We start from the raw sequence: 14571 nt of genomic DNA, 5'->3' as shown, positions 1-14571 counted from the left end.
CTCGATTAGACTGATAGGCTATAAATCCCCCCATCCAAATGAACATGAAAACATGTATTAGCCTGTCATTATCTCTGTCATCGATAGAGCCTATACTATATTGCTGTTTTGAACTTCTAATGCAGTATAGGGATAATAAGGAAGGGAGTGGTTGGTGACACACAAGAGCAGCTGCTCACTGATTGGTCAGCTCATATCACAGTTACACCTCCAACACGCTATGTGGATGTCTGACTGAATTCAGGCCGAAGTGTACGTCTAATAATAACATGTAGTTTAACCCATAAAAATAGAATGAATAGAACAGGCTTGGAAGCTCTAACCCTGGCAATGTGACTGGTAAACTCATGGGTACACTCACAATGGCTGCCTGGTCTTGTGATGCAATCATTTCAGTTGAGTTGACTCAACAAATCACAGCACAGATTGAAGGGTACATTTCCTGCTTTTACTTCCTGACATGGGTACACTCAAAATGGCTACCAGTTTACCCATTATGCCATCATTGACTTGAATGGGGACACCCATTCTATTCAATCGATGTATATGGTTTAGCCTTTATGTTGTCTGTTTCAGAAAAACCCAAGGTGTCCCTCCATGCTCGCCTGCAGCCCGGCCTGTGCATCAGGAAGGGAGAAGAGATCCGCCTGGACGCCTACATCTCTGGCGCCCCATACCCAACTGTCACCTGGCTCAGAAACAATGAAGACGTCAAGAAGGTACCAGAGAAGAAGCCAGTACAGCCTATTCTGAAGAAGAAGAAGGGGGGCAAGGTTGAACCTGAAGAACCTGAGGTGTTTGTAACCCCTCTCCATGAGCGTCTTTCCTATGGTGTAAAGAAGGGCGAGACCTCAATCACAGTGCGAGACTCCATCAGAACTGACCACGGTCGCTTCTGCATCCAGGTCGAGAACTCTCATGGCGTTGCAACTGCATACTGTGACGTCAACGTCCTTGGTAAGCCAATGGTCCTCATCACAATCTATTTTCAGGCATTTTTGAGAACTATACTTACTTAATAATTTTACTCCTAAGCCATCAACAACAGTTTTGACATTCTCTTTTCTATGATTTGTACAGATAAGCCTGGTCCTCCAGTGAACTTTGTCTTTGAGGAGATCAGGGACACCTCTGTCATCTGCAAGTTCGACCCTCCTCTTGACGATGGTGGCAGTGAGATCCTGAACTACATCCTTGAGAAGAAAGACAACAAGAACGAAGATATCGGATGGATCACGGTAACTTCAACCCTCAAGGTTTGCAACTATCCTGTTACCAAACTGATTGAAGGAAAGGAGTACATCTTCCGTGTTACCGCTGAGAACAAGTTCGGCTGTGGACCTTCATGTCTCTCTGAGCCACTCGTTGCCAAGAACCAATTCGGTAAATATCTGCAATTATATTTCTGTTTTCCCTTTACTATCAGTTATAAACGTTTGTTGAAATGTGTATTTTCCCTTTACTATCACTGGTAAAAGTGTTTGTTTTTGTAATTAACTGCCAATTACAACATTATTCTACTTTTTCCCCTTCTCTACTTTCAAGATCCACCCGATGCTCCAAACACACCCAGAATTGGAGAGGTGACTGCCAACAGTGTGTTCATCTCCTGGCATGAGCCCAAGGACAACGGTAGTCCCATCCTGGGCTACTGGATTGAGAGGAAGGAAATCAACAGCAAACACTGGACTAGGGTGAACCGCTTCCTGCTCAATTCCCTCTCTGTGAAGATTGAGGGTCTTATGGAAGGCCTGGTATACATATTCAGAGTCTGTGCTGAGAATCTGGCTGGCCCCGGACCCTTCAGTGTCCCAACTGATCCCCAGATTGCTATGGATCCAATCTGTAAGTTTATCTAAGAATAGAATAGATACCAACACTACAATCTATGGTGGAATCCTAACTTCAATTTATTTTTATTACTTAGTCAAGCATTGATGTCAATGGTAGATTATGTGAAAATTTTATATAAGTGGAAGTTAGGATTCGCATCTATATGCCTTAGTTGACACACTATCATCAATATTATAAGCATTGACTCGTTATCTCTTTCTGCCTCTACAGTGCCACCTGGCCCACCCACTCCAAGAGTTCTTGATACCTCTGCGACAACAGTTGATATCGCCTGGGTTCCTCCCCTGTACAATGGAGGAGGAGATATCCTTGGCTACCATGTTGAGAGTGTTCTTGCTGGAGAGAAGGAATGGAAACGTAGTACAGAGTTCAGATGCAAGGAGCTGAAGTACACAGTGACTGGGCTGACAGAGGGCGCTGACTATTACATCCGTGTTATTGCTGTCAATGACGCCGGACCGGGAGCACCTGGCATGACTGAACCAGTCACTGTGAAGGAGCCTCAAGGTATCTATCAATCAATCAATCAATCAAATGTAATAAAGCCCTTTTTATATCAGCAGTTGTCACATAGTGCTTTACAATAACCCGGCGTTGACCCCAGATAACAAGCCAGTTAACTCATATAGTGCAATCATTCAGCTCAACCATTTAGCTCAACCAGTCAGCTCATATGGTGCAAATATGTCATATAAGATTTTTTATTTTTTTACTGACCTACAGTGTACTCATGAAACAAACATTTCTATGTCTATGTCCCCAGAGCCCCCAGTGGTTGACTTTGATGCCTCTGTGAAGAACGGAGTCATCATCAAAGCCGGCGAGGCACTGAGACTGCCAGCGTTCGCCATCGGCAGACCACAACCAGAAGTGAAATGGATGAAGGATGAGGCTGAAACTGACAAAGAGCATGTTGTGATCGAAACAGAAGGAAAGAACAGCCTTCTGTTCATCAAGTACGCCAAGAGAACCGATCACGGAAAGTACCAGATCTCTGGAACCAACAGCAGTGGAACCAAGTCTGCTGTCACTAGAGTTGACGTCATGGGTAAGTGTGCAAGCAATCAGAGGAGGAGTGCTGATCTAGGATCCCACTGTCCATACAATCTTGTTCATTATAATCTAAAAGCCTAAACTGATCCTAGATCAGCACTACTATTCTGAGACACTTTATGAATACAGGCCATAGTTCTCCTATCTTGAATTTTCTCATCCTCTTAATTTTGACCCTTTTGTGTGGTTGTAACTAGATGTCCCTGGGCCTGTGGTTAATCTGAAGACTACTCATGTCACCAAGAAGAACATCAGCTTGAGCTGGGCAGATCCTCTGGATAACGGTGGCAGTGATGTCATCGGCTACGTAGTGGAGAGAAAGGATGCAAAGATGCAGCTATTCAGACAACCTATCGAGACTGCTTCATGCAAGTGTGACATTCAGGGTTTGCTTTCAGAGGAAGAGTATGATTTCCGTGTTTTCGCAAGGAACAAGTACGGTGATGGCGCCCCAACGGACATTGGGCATATTCTGGCTTCGGATCCCAAAGGTATGACAAATGAAGAAAATGGCGTTATTGGAAAAAAAGCTCATTCAAAGATGTTAGAATTTGATCTGGTTCTAAGACCTATTACATTGTTTGTGGAGAATCTACGATCCCAATGTGCTGGAGTGTCTTTCTTTTTATATACAGATTTTAACATCTAAAAATGATTCTGAAAATGTACTCCTCTCTTCCTTTCAGCTGTTCCATCTCCACCATTGAAACTGCACTACACCGAGAGGTGGACGAATGCTATTGCTCTTGCTTGGGAGCCACCTCGCAGCGATGGAGGCAGCCCAATCACGGGTTACTATGTTGAGAAGATGAGAGCAGATGGAACTGAGTTTGACGTGGCCAATCGCAAGCTCTGCACAGACTTACACATCAAATTGGAGAACCTATCAGAGAACCACGTGTATCAGTTCCGTGTGTTTGCCGTGACTGAGGTGGGAGAGGGCGAACGCTCCAAACCAATCAGTGCTAACATACAGGATGATGAAAGTAAGTAATGTTACACTCTTCTATAAACCCTACCATAAACCATATATTTGTCTTGGATAATAAAGCAACCACAGTAAACTGCTTTTTTGTATTCATCTTAACGAAATGCCTTGTGTCGTGTGTTATTATAGTTCCCCCCGAAATCTCAATCTTGGAGCATTTCAAGAGAGATACAATCATTGTGAGGAAGGGAGCGGCTATTGAGATCCCTGCTGAGGTGGTGGGTCTGCCAATGCCAGAGGTTCAGTGGTCTAAGGACGGCGTCGTCATCCCCGTGGCTACTGAGACACTGCTGATGGAGTTCGAGGAGGTGGCCCGCACCAAATGCACCACCAAGATCAGCATCCCTGAGACTATCAGAGGAGACAAGGGAGACTACAAACTGGCTGCCACCAACTGCCACGGCAAAGCACACCGCATCATCCATGTGGAGGTTCTAGGTAAACATTTTCAGCGATCATTAACATTTTCAGCAAACAGATCTGTGATAACCATATAATTATAATATTCATATAAACGTACGTAGGTGTGCCAGCGCTACAAAAGGTCTTAACGGGGCAATCAGCAGTTGCTACATCCATATTTGGACTTACACTCTGTGGCCAGTTCATTAGGTACGCCCATCTAGTACTGGGTCGGACCCCCCTTTGCCTGCAGAATAGCCTGAATTCTTTGTGGGGCATGGATTCTACAAGGTGTGACATTCAAACATTGCTCAATTGGTACCAAGGGACCTAACGTCTGCCAGGAAAACATTCCCCAGACCATTACACCACCGCCACCAGCCTGTACCGTTGACACGAGGTACGATGGGGCCATGGACTAATGCTGCTTACGCCAAATACTGACTCTGCCATCAGCATGACACAACCGGAACTGGGATTTGTCGGACCAGGCAATGTTTTTCCACTCCTCAGTTGTCCAGTGTTGGTGATCTCGTGCCCACTAGAGACGCTTCTTCTTGTTTTTAGCAGATAGGAGTGGAACCCGGAGTGGTCGTCTGCTGCAAAAGCCCATGACAAGGACTGATGAGTTGTGCGTTCTGAGATGCCGTTCTGCACTCCACTGTTGTAGTGCGCCATTATTTGCCTGTTTGTGGCCCGCCTGTTAGCATGCACGATTCTTGCCATTCTCCTTCGACCTCTCTCATCAACGAGCTGTTTTCACCCACAGGACTGCCGCTGACTGGATGTTTTTTTGTCACACTATTCTCTGTAAACCCTAGACACTGTCGAGCCTAAAAAGCCCAGGAGGCCGGCCGTTTCTGAGATACTGGAACCGGCACGCCTGGCACCGGCGATCATAACACGATCAAAGTCACTTATGTCACTAGTTTTGCCCATTCTAATGTTCAATCAAACAGTAAGTGAATGCCTCGATGCCTGTCTGCCTGCTTTATATAGCAAGCCACGGCCACATGACTCGCTGTCTGTAGGAGCGAACCATTTTTGTGAATGGGGTAAATTAATTATACACTAAGTGTACAAAACATTAAGAACACCTGCTCTTTCCATGACATAGACTGACCAGGTGAATCCAGGTGAAAGCTATGATCCCTTATTGATGTCACTTGTTAAATCCATTTCAATCAGTGTAGATGAAGGGGAGGAGACAGATTAAAGAAGGATTTTTAAGCCTTGAGACAATTGAGACATGGATTGTGTATGTGTGCCATTCAGAGGGTGAATGGGCAAGACAAAATATTTAAGTGCCTTTGAACGGGGTATGGTAGTGGTATGGTAGTAGGTGTCAGGCGCACCGGTTTGTGTAAAGAACTGCAACGCTGCTGAGTTTTTCATGCTCAACAGTTTCCTGTGTGTATCAAGAATGGTCCACCACCCAAAGGACATCAAGCCAACTTAACACAACTGTGGGAAGCATTGGAGTCAACATGGGTCAGCATCCCTGTGGAACGCTTTCGACACCTTGTAGAGGCCATGCCCTGACGAATTGAGGCTGTTCTTAGGGCAAGGGGGAATGCAACTCAATATTAGGAAGGTGTTCTTAATGTTTTGTACACTCAGTGTATGATTCCTGAAGAATATAACTTAAAAATGCCTCATCACCTTAGTTCAACTATCCTACCCCATCATAACCCAAATATAAACATGGTTTACTCCAAAGTTTGTCAACAAAGTAAATGTAAAGAAACACTACATAGCCTCAAAAGAAGGTTAAAACTATCATTTTGATATCATGGATGGTCTGTCCTTGCATCCATAGCTCCGTCTATGAGTGGTTACATTTCTCCATCCCTTAGTTTTTTACCGAAAAAGGGGTGGGGAGTTCGCTTTGTTATTGTTTTTACTGCTGATTACTGCTTTAAAGAAATGGTGGTACTTATCTGGGTATTGTAATTATAGATCCTTTCAAATAAGTATTTCGAGTCTTTAAAATAAGTAGAAATTATAGCTAGTATAATCTCATAATGTTTTCTTTGCCTTCACAGACCGCCCTCTGCCACCACGTGACATTGTGGTGTCTGACATCCAGGCTGAGTCTTGCTATCTGACTTGGGCGGTCCCAGAGGACGACGGGGGTAGTGAGATCACCAACTACATCATCGAAAGGAGGGACGCCAGTAGGAAGAAGTCTGATTTTGAGCAGCTCACCTGCAATATCATTGATAGGAGATATGGGGTTAGTCCAAATTCCTGTTAAATATCAAAACTAGTCAAATACTACTTTAATGTGGGTTCTGGGGTTAAGTTTCCCCTTGGTACAGATAAGCTTCCCCTCCCCCTCCCCCAATCCTAACCTCAACCATTAGCAAAACTGGCCGAAGATCAGCGTCTAGGGACAACTTCACCCTACACCTTCAATAGGATGGTTAGTTAACTCATAATAATATGATGGTAATGATTACTAATGCATTGATATCACTCCTTCTAGGTGTACAAAATGGACAGAATGGGCCAGTACCAATTCAAAATCAAAGCTGAGAACAAGTTCGGAATCAGTGACGGTTGTGAATCCGAGAAGGTCGTTCTCAAGGATCCATTCGGTCTTCCTGGTCCACCTCGCAAACCAAAGGTCATCGCAGCAACTTCCACTACCATGACGATCACCTGGGAGCCTCCACTGCAGAACGGTGGCTCCTCCATTCAGGGATACTGGCTGGAGAAAAGAGAGAGAGGAGCTGGGATCTGGGGTCGTGTGAACAGGGCTCCAGTCACCAAGCCTGCAGTGAAGGGTTTGGAATACACGGTCCTCCGCCTTAATGAAGGGGCTGAGTACCAGTTCAGAGTGAGGGCTCAGAATGCTGCTGGAGTCGGACCTCCCAGTGAGGCATCCCCATGTCAATTTGCTGTTGATCCACGCAGTAAGTACAGTACTCTTTCTCTGATGTTGTAGAATAGCTACAGTGCATTCGGAAGGTATTCAGACCCCTTCCCTTTTTCCACATTTTGTTACATTACAGCCTTATTCTAAAATTGATTAGATAAAAACATTTCCTCATCAATCTACACACAATACCCCATAATGACTAAGCGAAAACAGGTTTTTAGAAAACTGAAATACCTTATTTACATAAGTATTCAGACCTTTTGCTATGAGACTCGAAATTGAGCTCAGGTGCATCCTGTTTCAATTGATCCTCCTTGAGATGTTTCTACAACTTGAATGGAGTCCACATGTGGTAAATTCAATTGATTGGACATGATTTGGAAAGGCACACACCTGTCTATATAAGGTCCCAAAGTTGACAGTGCATATCAGAGCAAAAACCAAGCCATGAGGTCGAAGGAATTTGTCCGTAGAGCTCCGAGACAGGATTGTGTCGAGGCACAGATCTGGGGAAGCGTACCAAAACATCTCTGCAGTATTGAAGGTCCCCAAGAACACATTGGCCTCCATCATTCTTAAATGGAAGAAGTTTGGAACCACCAAGACTCTTCCTAGAGCTGGCCGCCTGGCCAAAATGAGCAATCGGGGGAGAAGGGCCTTGGTCAGGGAAGTGACCAAGAACCCGATGGTCGCTCTGACAGAGCTCCAGAGTTCCTCTGTGGAGATGGGAGAACCATCCAGAAGGACAACCATCTCTGCAGCACTCCAACAATCAGGCCTTTATGGTAGAGTGGCCAGACGGAAACCACTCCTCAGTAAAAGGCATATGACAGCCCGCTTGGAGTTTGCCAAAAGGCACCTAAAGGACTCTCAGACCATGGGAAACAAGATTATCTGGTCTGATGAAACCAAGATTGAACTCTTTGGCCTGAATGCCAAGCGTCACGTCTGGAGGAAACCAGCCACCATCCCTACGGTGAAGCATGGTGGTGGCAGCATCATGCTGTGGGGATGTTTTTCAGCGGCAGGGACTGGGAGACTAGTCAGGATCGAGGCAAAAATGAATGGAGCAATGTACAGAGAGATCATTGATGAATACCTGCTCCAGAGCGCTCTGGACCTCAGACTGGGGCGAAGGTTCGCCTTCCAACAGGACAACAACCCTAAGCACACAGCCAAGACAACGCAGGAGTGGCTTCGGGACAAGTCTCTGAATGTCCTTGAGTGGCCCAGCCAGAGCCCGAACTTGAACCCGATCTAACATCTCTGGAGAGACCTGAAAATAGCTGTGCAGCAACGCTCCCCATCCAACTTGACAGAGCTCGAGAGGATCTGCAGAGAAGAATGGGAGAAACTCCCCAAATACAGGTGTGCCAAGCTTGTAGCGTCATACCCAAGAAGAATCGAGGCTATAATTTCTGCCAAATGTGCTTCAACAAAGTACTGAGTAAAGGGTCTGAATACTTATGTAAATGTGATATTTCATTATTTATTTTTTAGCAAAATAAATTAAAAACCTGTTTTTGCTTTGTCATTATAGGGTATTGTGTGTAGATTGATGGGGGGGGGGGCTATTTAATCCATTTTAGAATAAGGCTGTAACATAACAAAATGTGGTCAAGAGGTCTGAAGACTTTCCGAATGCACTGTATGTCAAGAAGACTATATTATTCATTATAATGGCAGATTTCACTTGGGAAAGAGATCTTCTGACCTCAACTGGACTTTCTGTTTGAATGAGGATTAAATAAATGCATAATTACATTTGAGTAAAACTTGCATTGACTTGTTTTCAGATCCCCCTAGTGCACCAGGAATGCCAGTGGTTAAGGACAAGACCAAGACCAGTGTCACTCTCACCTGGACCCCACCAGAGAAAGATGGCGGCAGCCCAGTCAAGGGCTACATAGTCGAGGTTCAGGACACAGACTCTCTGGATTGGAAGAGAGTCAGTGACCCTGAGAAGCTGCACCCTACCACTGAGATCACCGTTCCAGACCTGAAAGAAGGCCAGAAGATCAGATTCAGAGTCACCGCAGTCAACGCTGCTGGCAAATCTGAACCAAGCGCACGTTCTGCTGACATCACTGTCCAGGACATCTTAAGTAAGAGCCGTAAAGTGATAGATAGCCTGAGTCTCAACTCTGTTTTGTGCTGCCTTGCCAACTTCTATGCCATTGTCACACCACAAACTGAACTGGGACTCATGCTAGTGAAGTGAGTAATTATTACACATTTGTACAACGGGTGGGTCTAATCCTGAATGATGATCGGTTAAAACCGCATTCCAGCCAGTGTCTATTCCACAAGTAACCACTGGCTAAATCTATGATGTTAAAATGCCTGTTTACTCTGTTCCATCTAACTGCACAACTCACTGTTTCATTAGCCCAGCCAAGCAATTTATAAACTTGATCTCCACTATAAAAAGCTTCTAGACATTATCTCACATTTCTTTTAGACTAACATTTAGTTTTCAACAGCGGAGGTGTGTATAAACGTTGCTGTCTGTCTCTCCGACATTTGCAACATTGTTTCAATATTCAAATTCGATCTCCAGCTGTCCATTGTAATGAACTAGTTGGGACGAGACAGACAGGCAGGCAACGTTTCTCAGCCAGTCGAAAACATGAATCAGCTGGCATCATCTTTATGGATATATACAAAGAAATCTAATTGAAAAAAGGTGAAATGAAGTGCAGCTAGTTTGCAGTCTTTCCAGCTTCAGTTTGAAGGGGTTGTGTTAGCTGTGTTGTTGGCTAGTTCCTCTTAACAACAGTGTCCTGACGAGTAAGCACATTTTCTATGCCAGGCAAAATCTCGCCTCATTAGCTCATTGTTATGGATGTATCTAAATAAATGTCACTAGAAAACAGCTTAAACAACTGAAAATGCAGCTACTTTGCTGTTATTCTGGCTGCACTTTTTTGACTTGATTGTAAATTAGTCGTAGTTGGCTAGCTAGTAAACAAAGGATAAGAACGTTGCCAGCCAGTATGTCAACGGAACCGATAGAACGAACGACCAGCTGGCTTGGGTAGCAACCCTAGATTTGTGTCGGGACTATGTCATGTGGAAGGATGAAATTGAATGAATAACTGTTTTTAATGAAAATATGTCAATCATTATTTGAATATATTGGTAACCTGTTGTATAAAAGTGATAATGCCCTCGAAGCCGGTGTTTGGAGGATATTTTGGCACGGTTTGCCGGCCCGAGACCTGTGGCAATATATCCTCCAAACACCGGCTTCTCTGGCATTATCATTTAATTATGTGCGAGTTTGGCTTGTTGATTTGAGTTTTACTGATGTACTATACTATACTTTTTACTATACAATACGGATGTACTTTTTTATTTCACAGCTGAACCAACTATTACTCTGGAGGTCAGCGCCCATGAGCTGTTGTCCTGCAGAGCTGGAACTACCATTAAAATTCCAGCTCTTATCACCGGTCGTCCCACTCCTAAAGTTACATGGGAGTTCAAGGATGGAACAGCAGAGACCGAGAAGAAGAATGAGATCCATATCCTTCCAATCGATTCAATGGTAATGAATCTATAAAAATACAATAGAGAAATCTATAGAAATCCGAGCTTTGTTATTGTTTAAAGGGATAGTTCACTTTTTTGAAGCGTTAGCTCATTTTTGACTTTTATTTTGTTCCATCCAAACAATTATTTGTAGTTTTCAAGTCTCATGTATTAATCGTTGTGTATTTTGTAAATGTCTCTACTCAGATCGTGTCAACTGATACAACATCAGTCATCACCATCCCTGAGAGCCACCTCAAACATGCCGGACGTTACATCATCACAGCGGAAAACGCAGCTGGACACAAGAGCATGAAAGTCAGAGTCAATGTCCTTGGTAAGTAAAAACTAAATAACACAGTTGGATAAACAAATGGGCCAAGTCTTTTACAAGATTCCTAACCATTAGCAAAACCTTATTTTCAGATCTGCCTGGCCCACCCAAAGACCTCAAAGTCACAGACATCACAAGAGGCACATGTAGACTTACATGGAAGGCTCCAGATAGTGACGGTGGTGAGAGGGTCAAGAGTTACTTCATTGAGAAGAAGACTGTGGAAGGAAAAGCTTGGACCAAGTGCAACCCAGCCTGTGCCGCCCAGTCCTTTATTGTGCCCGACCTCATTGAGGGACAGGATTACCTGTTCCGTATCCGGGCGGAGAACCGCTTTGGATTTGGACCACTAGTTGAGACCATTGAGCGTTCAAAGGCTAGAGATCCTATCCGTAAGCGAACAACATTCACTTCATCCATAGAACCAACCTGTTCTATAGAACAAACACACCTGTTCTATTGTACCAGCAGTTTCTAATCATTCCTTGTATTATTTTTGTTCAGATCCTCCTGATGCTCCCACAAGGGTGAAGATTCAAGAAGTGACTAAGGGCACAGCCACCCTGACTTGGAAGCCACCCAGGAATGACGGTGGAGCTCCAGTGACACACTACACTATTGAGCGTCTGTGCTGGGACAGTAGTGGATCTCAGAAGCAGGCCTGGAGACAGTGCAACAGACGTGATATTGAGGACCTCACCTTCAAGGTTGAGGACCTGACTGAAGGAGAAGAGTATGAGTTCCGTGTCAAAGCCGTGAATGAAGCCGGCCCCAGCAGACCATCATCTACCGTTGGACCAGTCGTCATCCAAGACCAGACACGTACGTTTAAATAAAGTAGATGGTTGCTTCATTAATACAAATACATTGTTCTATGGTGTTATGTGTTAGGTGATTTAAAAGTGTTAGGCAGGGGCGTCATGCATCCCAAAAATCTGAGGGGGCACAAAGTGCGTGAGGATGCCTGGGGGGTGGTCCAGAGGGGGGCTAGGCCCCCCAACCGTAAATTGGAGAATTTAGCATTTTTCAAACACCTGATACAGCTTTTTTTCTGCAATCTAGAGCCATAATCATTATGATTAATTCTATGTAAAACATATATACATTTTTCTGCATATCTAAGCATACCTCTTGATCTGTCTCTATCCTCTAAATATGCTTCTCCGCATATCTGTTGAAATCTGGGTAAAAGTTAAAGGAATTTGAGTCTTATTCAGTACATTTAGTTATTGCTTGCTTTTCTAAAGTCTACCAACCTTGCCAGCAGGCATGCCAGCTAAGATAGCTTGTCTAACTATGTACTCTAACTTGATCAATTACCTGAAATGGCTTCTTGGTAGCTAGTTATGAGTTTGGGAACTTATCTGGTATAGCTAAAGCTGACTTAATAAAATTACTAGGTTGCTAGTAGTATTACAGAGAGAGAGAAAAATATATTTACAGTATATATATACAGTACCAGTCAAACGTTTGGACACACCTACTCATTCAAGGGTTTTTGTCTTTATTTTTACTATTTTCTACATTGTAGAATAATAGTGAAGACATCATAACTATGAAATAACACATATGGAATCATGTAGTAACCAAAAAAGTGTTAAAGAAATCAAAATATATTTTATATTTGAGATTCTGCAAATAGCCACCCTTTGCCTTGATGACAGCTTTGCACACTCTTGGTATTCTCTCAACCAGCTTCACCTGGAATGCTTTTCCAACAGTCTTGAAGGAGTTCCTACATATTCTGAGTACTTGTTGGCTGCTTTTCCTTCACTCTGCGGTCCAACTCATCCCAAGCTATCTCAATTGGGTTGAGGGCGGGTGATTGTGGAGGCCAGGTCATCTGATGCAGCACTCCATCACTCTCCTTCTTGGTCAAATAGCCCTTACACAGCCTGGAGGTGTGTTGGGTCATTGTCCTGTTGAAAAACAAATGATAGTCCCACTAAGCGCAAACCAGATGGGATGGCGTATCGCTGCAGAATTCTGTGGTAGCCATGCTGGTTAAGTGTGCCTTGAATTGTAAATAAATCACTGACAGTGTCACCAGCAAAGCACCATCACACCTCCTCCTCCATGCTTCACGGTGGGAACCACACATGCGGAGATCATCCGTTCACCTACTCTGCGTCTCACAAAGACAAGGCAGTTGGAACCAGAAATCTCAAATTTGGACTCATCAGACCAAAGGACAGATTTCCACCGGTCTAATATCCATTGCTCGTGTTTCTTGGCCAAAGCAAGTCTCTTCTTCTTATTGTTGTCCTTTAGTAGTGGTTTCTTTGCAGCAATTCAACCATGATGGCCTGATTCACGCAGTTTCCTCTGAACAGTTGATGTTGAGATGTGTCTGTTACTTGAACTCTGTGAAGCATTTATTTAAGCATTCCTGAGGCTGGTAACTCTAATTAACTTATCCTCTTCCTTTCCTGTGGCGGTCCTCATGAGAGCCAGTTTCATCATAGCCCTTGATGTTTTTTGCGACTCTTGACATTTTCCGGATTGACTTAAAGTAATAATGGACTGTCGTTTCTCTTTGCTTATTTGAGCTGTTCTTGCCATAATATGGACTTGGTCTTTTACCAAATAAGGCTATCTTCTGTATACCAACCCTACCTTGTCACAACACAACTGATTGTCTCAAACATATTAAGAAGGAAAGAAATTCCACAAATTAACTTTTAACAAGGCACACCTGTTAATTGAAATGCATTCCAGGTGACTACCTCATGAAGCTGGTTGTGAGAATGCCAAGAGTGTGCAAAGCTGTCATCAAGGCAAAGGGTGGCTACTTTGAAGAATCTGAAATATAAAATATATTTTGATTTGTTTTGGTTACTACATGATTCCATATGTGTTATTTCATGGTTATGATGTCTTCACTATTATTCTACAATGTAGAAAATAGTAAAAATAAAGAAAAACCATGGAATGAGTAGGTGTGTCCAAACCTTTGACTGGTACTGTATATATATATATCTTTTTTTTTTAAGAGGACAAATCTGAGGGTCACATTCCCCTGTGCCCCCTATGGGCATGACGCCTCTGGTGTTAAAAGGTGTTAAGTGTCTAAAAGAAAATAAGTAATTTTCTAAAATGGTTGCCATTGTTTGTCTCTCAGGTGCTCCTGCTATTGACCTGGAGGAGTTCATGGAGGTTGAACAAGGAGCTGATATCAGCATCAAGGCGAAGATCAGGGGCTGTCCGTTCCCCACTCTCACCTGGCTCAAGGCTCCAGCCCACAAGGGTGAAGACAAGATTGAGGTTGCATATGATGAGCACATCAACAAGATTGTGTCTGATGATAGCTGTGTACTGCTGATCCAGCAGGGCAAGCGCTCAGATACAGGCCTCTACACTATCACAGCCAGTAACAGCCTAGGAAAGGCCTCCAAGGAGATGAGACTCAACGTCTTGGGTAAACTTCTTCTTTACATTTGAGTCATTTAGCAGATGCTCTTATCCAGACTGACCTACATAATAAACATGTTGAATTTCAACGGTGTTATCATATTTTCACAG

General features: G+C 43.7%; 1 protein-coding gene across 1 annotated transcript in view; it reads left to right on the top strand.

Moving 5' to 3' along the window:
• The window catches only part of LOC311128726 (titin-like), a gene marked incomplete at its 5' end in the record, with an annotated part of 168109 nt that overhangs the window by 81188 nt on the left and 72350 nt on the right, over nt 1-14571 (top strand). Inside the window, 16 exons of the mRNA XM_084160971.1 lie at nt 577-957; nt 1081-1383; nt 1546-1845; nt 2065-2361; nt 2618-2902; nt 3105-3398; nt 3594-3893; nt 4025-4333; nt 6343-6533; nt 6786-7215; nt 8978-9286; nt 10547-10731; nt 10923-11052; nt 11142-11441; nt 11554-11871; nt 14171-14467. Of these exons, the coding sequence (XP_084017097.1) occupies nt 577-957; nt 1081-1383; nt 1546-1845; nt 2065-2361; nt 2618-2902; nt 3105-3398; nt 3594-3893; nt 4025-4333; nt 6343-6533; nt 6786-7215; nt 8978-9286; nt 10547-10731; nt 10923-11052; nt 11142-11441; nt 11554-11871; nt 14171-14467 (4629 nt within the window). The remainder of the gene's footprint in view (nt 1-576; nt 958-1080; nt 1384-1545; nt 1846-2064; nt 2362-2617; nt 2903-3104; nt 3399-3593; nt 3894-4024; nt 4334-6342; nt 6534-6785; nt 7216-8977; nt 9287-10546; nt 10732-10922; nt 11053-11141; nt 11442-11553; nt 11872-14170; nt 14468-14571) is intronic.

Source organism: Coregonus lavaretus (genome assembly GCF_964263955.1).
Source record: "Coregonus lavaretus genome assembly, chromosome: 5".
Taxonomy (NCBI): domain Eukaryota; kingdom Metazoa; phylum Chordata; class Actinopteri; order Salmoniformes; family Salmonidae; genus Coregonus; species Coregonus lavaretus.
The sequence above is the reverse complement of the archived record's forward strand: the minus strand, read 5'-3'. Positions and strand labels throughout refer to the sequence as shown.